The sequence below is a fragment of the Molothrus ater genome, chromosome 3, assembly GCF_012460135.2.
Source record: "Molothrus ater isolate BHLD 08-10-18 breed brown headed cowbird chromosome 3, BPBGC_Mater_1.1, whole genome shotgun sequence".
Lineage (NCBI taxonomy): Eukaryota > Metazoa > Chordata > Aves > Passeriformes > Icteridae > Molothrus > Molothrus ater.
This window is the reverse complement of record NC_050480.2, coordinates 44,471,366-44,482,141: the sequence shown is the minus strand read 5'-3', so window position 1 is coordinate 44,482,141 and position 10,776 is coordinate 44,471,366. Positions and strand designations below refer to the sequence as shown.

Below are 10,776 nucleotides of genomic sequence, written 5' to 3'. Positions count from 1 at the left end.
ACAGGCTCCCCAGGGAAGTGGTCACAGCACCAAGCCTGAGAGAGTTCCGGAAGTGCTTGGACAACACTCTCGGGCATGTGGCGCTACTCTTGGGAATGGTGCTGTGTAGCGCTGGGAGCTAGACTTGATGATCCTCGTGGATCCCTTCCAACTCAGGGGATTCTGTGATACTGGGCTAAACTAGTTGATACTGGCCTGGACTGGGTTATACTGGGATGGACGGCGATAAACTGGCCTGAACTCAGTTTAGGCTGGGGTGAACAGGGAAATACTGGGACCTACTGGGCCCGAATAGCTCATGCGGGTCCGGCCGGGCCGCACGAGTCCGCCCCACCACCGCCCCTCCTCGCGCGGCCCTCCCGCCGCCGCGCGCACGCGCCCAGCTCGCCCCTCGCGCGCCGCCGCCGCCACCACTTGTTTTGGAGGCGCGCGTGGTCCTCTCCGATTGGGCACCGCCGCCCCGCCCCACCCCGGCCCGGCCCGGCCCGGCCCGGGGACCGCCAGGGGAACTACATCTCCCGGCGTGCCGCGCGCCGGCGGCCCGGGAGCGGCGGGCACTGGAGCGGGGTGGTGGCGGCGGTGGCGGTGCCGCGGCTTCGCGAGAGGATCCCGGCGCGCGCGGCGGTGCCGCGGACAGGTCGCGGTGAGCGCGGCGCCCCCGCCCGACGGGTCCTGCCGCCCGCAGGAGCGGCCGCGCCGGGAGGAGACGCTGCCGCCGCCGACCCGCGGCGCGTCCCTCTCCTTCCTGTGCCGGCGGCGGCGGGGCGAGGGCTGCCCCCTCCTCCGTCAGTCGCGGCGGCGGCGGCAGCAGCAGCAGCAGCAGCAGCATGAGCGGCGGCAGTGGCGGGCGGAACGCGGCGGCGACGGCACGGCCGGCGGCGCGGCTGCTGGCGGTGCTCGGCTGCGTGCTGACAGCGGAGGCCCAGGTAGGAACCAGCGGGACAGTGCGGCGGAGTGGCACGGCAGGGAGCGTGGCCGGGCAGGGATGCCCGCCGCTGTGGGCAGGGCTGCGGAGCCCTCCCGGAGCGGCAGCAGGGCAGAGGCGGGAGGCGAGGTCACTTCGGGGAGCCATAGGGGAGAGGGCAGCTTTGGGCCGTGTCATGGGTCGGCTCCCCGCGGAGAAGTCGGGGAATGTCTTATTCGAGTCTGCAGCCCACGTCCTTCCCCTTCCACACCCTGTGGCTGGCACTTGCCGGGATCCAGCCCGGGGCCGGTGCCGCCGGGAGAAGTTGGTTGGCCTGGGAACCAAAGGTAGCATTAGTCAGTGGGATATGTCGGGGAGCTCCGGATTGGATCATGCCCGTGGCTTCAGGCAGAAACTTCGGTGCCTTGATAAAGTCTGTGAGAAGCCATATGTTCCAATGGTGATGCCAGTGCCCGGGCTTGGCTTGTGCTTAGGTCGTGTCTGTTTGCCCACATTACCGACAAGGATGAGAACACCTAGTCCTCCCTTCTGTAAGCTGCGTTCCCAGGTTTAGGAGGACATGTGTCTGTATTTTGGAGCTTGCTGTTCATCTACTGTGTGACCGTGACTGATATGATCGCTGGTGCCAAGTAGGAGAGGCTTTCAGCTGGGCCAGAGATGTTGGAGAGAGTTTATTGAGGAATACACCGTCCACATGGAGCAAAGCTTGTCCTCTGGATTATTATTTTTCTTATATTTTCTAAATTTCTGTGTTGCATAATATGCTGTAAGTGGCTACCCAAGGTGGTGATGACAGTAGCATAGATAGCTTTTATTGCAGCTTGTTGGAAGTTGAGGTTTTCTCTGATTGACATTATTTCAGTAACTATATTTTAGCATAACTAAATGCTAATTGAAATGGGGTTCTTAGAGAAGCACCTAATAAAGTGGCACGGGGTTTTTTGTGATGCTTGGCAGAGAAATTGGTTGTTGCTGTTTCATGCAATTGTTAGCATATTGAGTTCAGAGTTTGGCTTGTGCAGGGAACGGTAAGCTAACCAATAGTTCCTGGAGTCATGTTACCTGAGGCTGTTCTCTCATTCCGCAGCCATGGCAAAGTGAAATGTCTGAGGAACAAAACAAGGTGTCCCAAGTGGTCTTCTAAGTGTCGAAGCAATTAAAGTACAACAACCTGATAATACTAATAAGGTTGTTTATATGAATAGATTGCTTATTATTATATGCATTTATTCAGCTTTTTTTCCTTAATATTAAAGTGGTGACTGTGTTTTTCTTTCTAGATTTTATAAGGAGAAGTTGATGCAGGTTGGACATTGACCTTCTGAAAGGCTGATTTATCTTGGAGAAGATAAGTTAAAAGTTTCACTTCTCCAGTAGAGCTCTGATACCTGTTCAAGAACTAAACTAGGTTTGACAACAATGGAAGTACTTTGATAAGCATATTGGAAAGGTAGAAAAAATAGCAGCTGCACCATTTCAGATGACTTCTTGAACACAAATGATAGTAGGCTAATGCTTTTAGAGTTTATTTAGAGCTCAAAGTAATTAACAAATGAAAAGAAACCATGATAGTTGTCCACCGTAATAAAATTTAGAGTACTTAGAATTTGACTTTATATTTGTAGACTAAGTTAACTAGTGTAGTTCAATTAAAAAAAGGCAAAATACCAATTGTGTGAATAACAAAGTAGGTCTTGCAATATGTAGTTTTAACTGTGTAGTACACTGTTCTTATTTTGGTATTTCCAATTTGAAAAAGCAAATTAATTGGAAGATCCAGATGCTGACAAAATTGAAACTATTACCTGCATGTTCTTGGAGTGTTGCACCGTGAGTGAGAGCACTGAAGCCTGCACTTAGACTAATTAAAAAAAACCTCTGACTGGGGTACTTGAAGCCAGTGTTGCTGTTGCATCACTGTGCTGTGAACTGACTCCACTGCTGTGCAGTATTAGTGTTTCATGCATGCTGTTAAAGTATTTTATAATTTGTGGTTTGGTACAGATACAGCTTAGTTTAATTTTAGAGCATCCTTTCCAAGGAAACATTGATTTTGCCATTTTATGTACACAGGGAGCTAACTGTTCCAGTTCTGAAAGAGCTGTGAGGAAAAAAAATGGAAAAGTTAGTTTGCTTGCTCTACTACTCTGAATTAATTTTTCTCTTCATAATTTCCTAGATCAGTTCTAGTTTTTGAGGATTCATTTCTGAAACTTCATTGATCTCTGTACTGCATTTTCAAAGTTGTTCTTAGAATTGAGTTAGTTAAATAAAATGGCTGCAGCTTTTTATTCTTCCATGAGGATTAGACACTGAATGTAACTATTGCATTTACCTGGGACATTTTTCCCCTGGAAAAGCATTTCCATTTTGCATAGATGGTAAAATTATTTTTGTAAGCAGTGGATAGTCTTACAGGCTGGTCATCAAAATAGTTTCCTACTCTTTATCTTCTCAGTCCAAAAAAACTTCCGTGTATTATCCTATTTATACAGTTCAGTAATATTTGAGTAAAATGTTCAGAGTTATCTCTTTGCCTTTTTATATTATAATGAAATATTGGGCTGTTTGCTTTGTGGTATAGTGTTATCTGTAAGGGCTGCACCTTTACAGATTTCTGCCTGTGTGTGATCAATAAGAAAATTTCAAGTTTTAAATGAAATTATTATAGACTAAAGTGCATGGGGGTTTTCTCTCTGTAAGCATCATTAATAACAAGCTTTTTCTTCTGACTTTGAAGTTGGTGTTGTGTGGACTGTGAAAAACCTGTAATTACACATTGGCTCTTTGACAGTTGTTTGCCCAGGTTTGATTAACAAGGCAAGCATAACAGCAGGAAAAAAAAAATTGTTTAAAGTATCTTTCCTTAAATTAGCTTTACTTCATTGCCATATCTGCTCTACAGAATTGTGACAGCCTATTTAGTGCCTCAGGAAAAGTAGGATCTACATAAGGTGAATTTTCCACTTAAGTGCTTTATTGCCGTATCCTCACCTCTTTATTTGCACAGAGAGTTGGGGGAAATCCATTTTCCAGGCCTCCTTTATGCTTTATAAAGGAGCATAAGCCTACAATTTGTTTTGTAGTGGCTCTTTTACATCAAGCTTGGTTATATAAGGGTATCTGTTCTGTAAAGTACAGGAGTGATTTATCATGCATAAAACAGATTAGATGATTTAATAATCTCATCTGTGTGAAATTCGTGGAAGAAAAAAAAGGCATAAAATATTTTTTGTCTCCTTTTCCACATAACATTTCAATAGTTAGAAGTTCTTCTAATCCCATGTAAGATATAAGATGTGTGGGCATTTCTATTTTAAATAATTTCTAGGCCATAATGGATGTCAATGAAGAACAGAAGCAGTAAGCACCAGTGTTTGGTTCCATTCCCTTTTAAACATGTCTGAAGCCTTCAGACATGTTTGTAGTAGTTTAAGAAGCTATGTCTAAGAGAGTTAGTTTAGATTTATTGAAATTTATTATACAACTGTGCATAGAATCACACTTTCAGTATTTCCACCTTTCAGTAAGACCACCAGGCTCTCAGCAAGTGTTTCCATAGCCTAGTCGGGGATGTTAGTTGGAGCTGCCCTCTCTGCTACATGCACAGTCCTGCCTTCCCTTTCTGTGCTGGCAGTAGAACTTCTGCACTTGCAGCGTGTGCTGATTTTCCTAGAGGTGGTCCTAACCTAGTGCAGTGGCAGTACAGCCTGCTGTCCGGGCAAAAGAAGAGGGATGAGGCCTGGAAAAGTCATAGTCAGTTTCATGATAGATTCACAACATTGAAATATAGATCCCTGTGCCTGGTTTTCCTTGTATTTATTTGTTGAATTTATTTGTGAAATTGCAAACTTCTTGGGTGCAGAAGAACCTACAGTCCTTTTCCCCATGCCTCTAAGGAAACTAGATGGAGTGTTTTCACAGTTTGAGAAGAAATATGAAAATAAGATGACAGTGTGTGATTGTAGGGTTTTTTTAGGCAATTTGACTTGTGAGCATTTGGTAGGAGAACAGTTGATATGGAACTTTGCTAATATACCATGTATTTGTAATTTGGAAATTCTTGTTGCTCATTCGTCAAAAAGTTCTATATGCTGAAAGTGTCAACAAATTTCAGGGGTGAAATTAATCTTGCTAACATTGATTTAGCAATGCATTTGGAGGTGGGCTTAAGCTCAAAGTGCTACAGTTGTACTTTATGAGGTGTGTTACAGAGTATTTTGTGATGAGAAATATTTGCTATGGAACTGCATTTCACTAGTATTTTTTTCAATTACCATCTTTTTCTCTTTAAAAGTTTTTTCTGCAGCTAGTATTCTATTTCTATATTAAAATAAATGTTTATGTATTTTTCAATAGCTCACAGGAGTCCTAGATGATTGTTTATGTGACATAGAAAGCATCGATGACTTCAATACTTTCAAGATCTTTCCCAAAATACAGAAACTGCAAGAACGTGATTACTTCAGATATTACAAGGTACACTTAGAATGGTATTTTTCAGAATAATTTAAATAAAATGCAGAAAATATAGGAAGGATTGCATATCAAACACTTAGAATGGTATTTTTCAGAATAATTTAAATAAAATGCAGAAAATATAGGAAGGATTGCATATCAAATCAACTTGCCAGTGTTAAGCTGCCTATTAGAAGCCCACAGCTTTTTAATTTGGTTGAAGCAGGTTTTTAGTCCCTGACAGTTATGTAGGTAGTAAGTCTTGTTTGCTATGTTCATCCTGGAGTCAGTGACAGTAAATTATGACTGCTTTCATTCAATTGATAAGTGGTAATTTTAAAGATAGGGTCTTTGCAAAAGGCACTGGAAAAGGATCATATTTTAGCAATTTTATGACAGCATGAAGTGCTTATCTTCTAAGAAATGTGTGTAATTTGAAATGGAAATATTGGCATGATTTACTTTTCTAAAAATTTACTGTCTTATTTCTGATTTTAGTGTTTGTTATTCTTTTGAAAAATAGGTAAAACTGTTCCTTTTTCAAGTAGTGTGTAATGTCACTTCTTATTACTTGAAGCATCTTTTTGTCTGTGTTACTATCTGAGGTGCAAATGAAGATTTGAAGCCTGATACTTCTGTTTTCAGATAGGCTTAACCTGAAAGTGAAGTTGCATTTTGACTGAGCTAATCGGGTGGCTGCCTGCCACTGGAAAAGGGAGTTCACACTCCTCTAGGGCAGCATCCTGCCCCTTTGCTACTTTTACCTCTCAGTTAGAAGAATGCATCTCTTTAACCTGGTAGATATTTACTTAGGGTGTTTCCATTTGTCATTTGGTAGGGGGTTTTGTTGGTAAAGTTTTGTTGATTTTGTTGGGGTTTTTTTGTTGGTTTTGGGGTTTTTTTTCTCCTCAGGATGTAAGAAGCCATGTAGCCGATCTGGAGTCAGGCAAATACTAAACTCAGGCAAGATGGCCTTATGAGTGAGCAGAAGGAGAAGAAAGCACTAGACTTTAACTTTTCTACTTTGAGCAAGCAGTGTAATGTACATTCAACTGCACCTTGAATCTCCTTCTACATGATACAGTTCTAAATTCACTTTTCAGGAGAAACAGGATATGTGCAACTTCAGTACTAATATATCACGTAGTAGTGGTAATGAGATTCTCCAGAGGTAACAGAAAGATAGAAAACAAAGTATATGAAGATGAGGAGCAACAGGTATATGAGACTTCATAACACAGTAACTTCATCTTGCAAATTTAGAGCTAATGTTCATTTCAACAGCAGTTCTGCAGATCATACTCTAAAGGTGTGTTGCAGTCCTGCCTCATCTTTTATACTGATCTTCGTAATAGATGAGCAGTTCCAAGGGCCTGTGTGCAGCCCACCCAGCGCCACACTTCACTTAGTACTTCCAGTGGTGGCAGGGAAGAATTTGTGTTGAACAAACAAACTGAATAAGTCAGTCAGAACATTCTTCACCCTTTGCTGTTTCAATAAGCAACAGCTCATTTGATATCCCTGTGCAGAATGATGGAAGTGCTTTTAAGTACATAAATGGATGTGGAAATTGTGAAGGTAGGTGTTGTGGTTTAGGAATGGTACTCCCCACCAAACCACGCACCACTCACTCTCTTCCCGTTTTCTTCTCCCTCTCCATGATGGAGGTGAGAATTGGAGGCACAAAAGGTAAAGATCATGGGTTGAGATAAGAACAGTTTTCTGGAAACAGCAGTGAGATAAGAAAATGAACAGTAATAGCAACAGTACTAATGACAGAGGGCATAAGAAAAGAAGTGATTCACACAGAGGTGAAAACAATAATAGACAATATCAGACGACTCCTTCTGCCACATTTTCTCCACTGGAAAGAACCCCTTCTCCCTGGAAGAAAGTAGTTTTCCCTGCCCCTGGCAATGATGTGTAGTGGTATAGAATAACTCAAACCTTAATACTGAATGGATGAGGTAGTTTTTATTTAAAGGCCAGAAAAAACTTCATGAAGTCTTGCAGAAATTGTGCTACGTGGTTTCTAAATAGTAGAACACTTCCCAGTGAAAGAAATAAACATTTGTGTCTCTAATTTTATACATCAAAACACACCAACTGTGGAAGCCTCACGATCAAGAATGTTTTTTAATTTGTGAAAGGACTGAATAATACTCTGAGTGATAATAATGAAATCCAATGCCTCATACCCAGAAGATGATCGGATGTTCTATGTAGACAGTACATGATTGGTTTGATAAAAGTGCAAGTGCTATACAACCTCAGTTTGTGTGTACTGGTTTTCAGTGCTCTTCAGTCATTCTTGGACTAGTACATCTTGATTCCCATGTGTTCTTTCTGAATTAATCTGCAGTTTAGGCAGCAGATTATTTTTTTATTATATTTACAGCATTCCTCTGTGCAAAACCAGTGACTGCCTAGTTACTTATATCTTCCTCAGTGTGTAAGCATTTTTTATTGTGAGAGTTTGCTTTGAAGAAGGCTGTAATTTAACTATTTTAGCTGATCTTTTTTGATAGAAATTGGTGGGAGGTGAAAGTTTTATATGGTGGGCCTTATTGTGAAGGTGATGTAGAATGTAAAACTATTTCTTGCTTTATTTGAGAAGATATGAGTGAACAAGTACAAAAAATATTTTTGCATTATTTTTTTCTGGGAATGGTGTTTGTGTGTTGAGTAGAGGAAATGGGGGGAGGCAACCTAAAATCTCTGCTTTTATTGTATCTGAGCTGCAAGGTTTGAGCTGTAATGAGAAGATATTTGTCATCACTTCTAAGAAGTCGTACCATCTGCTAAATGTCTTGTCGGGGTTTTTTTGACTGAGGAATATCTTTAACATTTAAAAATAATAATCTGTTTTTAGTTTGATTTTGAAATCCAAAATCTTATTTAAATTAGTAAATTTCACTTTCACTTATTTAAATTAGTAAATTTCAATTTAATAACAAGAGATTTAATTTCTGCTTTAATATATTATGTGTTTGTGTTAATTCACTGGAGACCATTATCATTAACAGTTTTACTGCACAAAGCTTCATCTTGTGTAGTTAGAGAGACTAATTAAAAGAATTTAAAGGATTTCCTGATACTGAGAGCTTTTTTTCTACAGTTGCCTTATGTCAGTGTGGATTGTAAACTTCTGGTTTTGTATGTTTAGGTCAACCTGAAGAGACCATGCCCATTTTGGGCTGATGATGGCCATTGTTCAATCAAAGATTGTCATGTAGAGCCTTGTCCTGAGGTACGGATTGAATAATATATAATAGAAAAAGGGGTTTTGGCTAAAAATTTGCTAATTTGCAGTGGCTAGTACTATAGTACTAGCTAATGATACAAGCACTACTAGAAATACTTTTTAGTGAGAACTTAAATTTAAGTAAAAGTGACCAGTTTCTTTTCTATTCCAAAAGTATAAATACAACCAAAATATTTTAAGGTCTTAGTCATTTTATGGAGAAAGCGGATAGCTTCAAGAGTAAATATCTTCTAAGCTCTAGCACTGTTTTGCTTATAGCATGTTGATAAGGTAAAGGAGCAAGTTAATTTTTCAAAAAACAAGTTTGCTTTGACCTCTATAGGAATGATACCTAATTTGTAGATTTTAATCAAGTATTTCTATGAGCAGTGTAAAAGCTGTGATTTATTTTTTGTTTCTAGAGCAAAATACCTGTTGGAATTAAGGCTGGGAGCTCTAATAAAGTAAGTACTCCTTAATTTTTAAAGTTCTTTCTGATTTTTTTTTAATCTTAAGTTTAGAACATCTATGTGACTTTTTCGTATAAACCTTCAGTGTTCTTACACTGATGAAGTAGTTAACTGATCATTTCCTGTATGTGACTTAACCTTTCTGGCTTTATGTATAGCAGTGTTTCTGACATAGCTGGTACTGTTGTATCATTTTGAGTCTGTCATTGCTGGAGAGCTGCTGCAGACTGAATCAATGAATGACAAGGGACAGCAGTGCATGGCCACCAAATGCCTGATGCAGAGTTGTTGCTTCATTTCTGAGTACAGGTCACCTTTTAAAAAGCTACAGGCTAAGATGCACAGAGGCAGTAGCAGCGCAATCTTTTTTAACAATCATAAGTAATCACAACATCTAATATTAAAAGAACCCAAGTGATTGCATGGAGTTCTGCTATGCCTTATTTTCAAGAGGTCATTAGTCCAGAGATTATTTGGTCATTAGTCTAAAGACAGTTTAGGCCAAAGTGGCCAGTGCAAACTTAAGCAGTCAGTCTGTGCTGTTGGCTTTTGCTTGCATCTCTCCAAGCCATCCTTTCTAGATCACCAAGTGATCTTAGCAAAGCTAAAAAGTTAAGAGGCTATATATGCATAGGAAAAGAGGTCAGAGCAGAAGGATTACCCACAAATCTGAAACAGGGTGCCCAAGAATGAGGATTTTAGCAGTTGATGGGTTAATGGTGCCCAAATGAGAGATCTTCCCATTGAGTGCCTTGACTGTTTTGTAGGCACTTACCTCTTGATTAACTATCATATCTCCATCGTCCCCAGTGCTTTCTACCTCACAGTGCAGACTGGGTGTAGTTCACCAGATTATAAAGGACTTATGAATGGGACTGTTGGCATTAGGTTGAGATCTCATGCCAAGAAGCATTATCAGAGATAGCTGAGATGAATACTTCATTGTGAATTGATGACTTGCGTGCTGCTGTCTGGAAAAGAGCAGGCAAATCTGTCCAAGCTTTAGCTCAAGAGGAAGAAGTCTTGTTTCTTTTACACATACATTGTTAACTCACTTTGAAGTAAAGACTGCCTCTTCATTTAAAGGTTCCTGGTAATCAGTAAAGAAAAATCTTTCTCACTGACATGACCTAAATGTCAGTTGTTTGCCATTCCAGCACAAGCAGCAGTAGTTTTTCTGAAAAGCTGACACTATCTCTGGGCAGCAGATTTTGTGTTTTAGCTGAATAAGGTGTTGCCAGTTCTCTTTTTCATTGACTCTTATCTTCCAAGCTTGATTGTAGAGAAAATGACTCCTGGAATGCCTCCTAAAGAGAGGGACTGTAAACTTTAAAAACTGCTTCAGAAAGGGTTCTTTCTGAATTTGAGCTTCCTGATTGATTAATCTTGAGAGCCATAAATAAGGTGTTAAATAGTAACCAAAGAGTATGCTGTTCTTTGGATAATTCACATGAGCATATCAAATTGGATTTAGGAAGTGAAAAAATGGATGCCTTTTGCTTTCACCACAATAAAGAAAGTTGGATAGATTCTTTGGGAAGCTGTCATTTGCTGTATGTTTGCTACAGTGTTTTCCTTTGAGTTGCCTTGCAGGTTGTTGAAACCAGCTACAGTACTGAAAGTTAAGCAATTCTGTGCCTTTAATCTGTAGTAGAAGACATTAATATGTGCTGCTTTTC

General features: G+C 40.7%; 1 protein-coding gene across 1 annotated transcript in view; it reads left to right on the top strand.

The window, feature by feature from the left end:
- The first annotated feature begins 563 nt into the window (after positions 1-563).
- The window catches only part of ERO1B (endoplasmic reticulum oxidoreductase 1 beta), a 29,321-nt gene continuing 19,108 nt past the window's right edge, over positions 564-10,776 (top strand). Inside the window, exons 1-4 of the mRNA XM_036379525.2 lie at positions 564-926; positions 5,285-5,404; positions 8,550-8,633; positions 9,050-9,091. Coding sequence (XP_036235418.1) covers positions 828-926; positions 5,285-5,404; positions 8,550-8,633; positions 9,050-9,091 — 345 coding nt within the window. The 5' untranslated portion in view covers positions 564-827. The remainder of the gene's footprint in view (positions 927-5,284; positions 5,405-8,549; positions 8,634-9,049; positions 9,092-10,776) is intronic.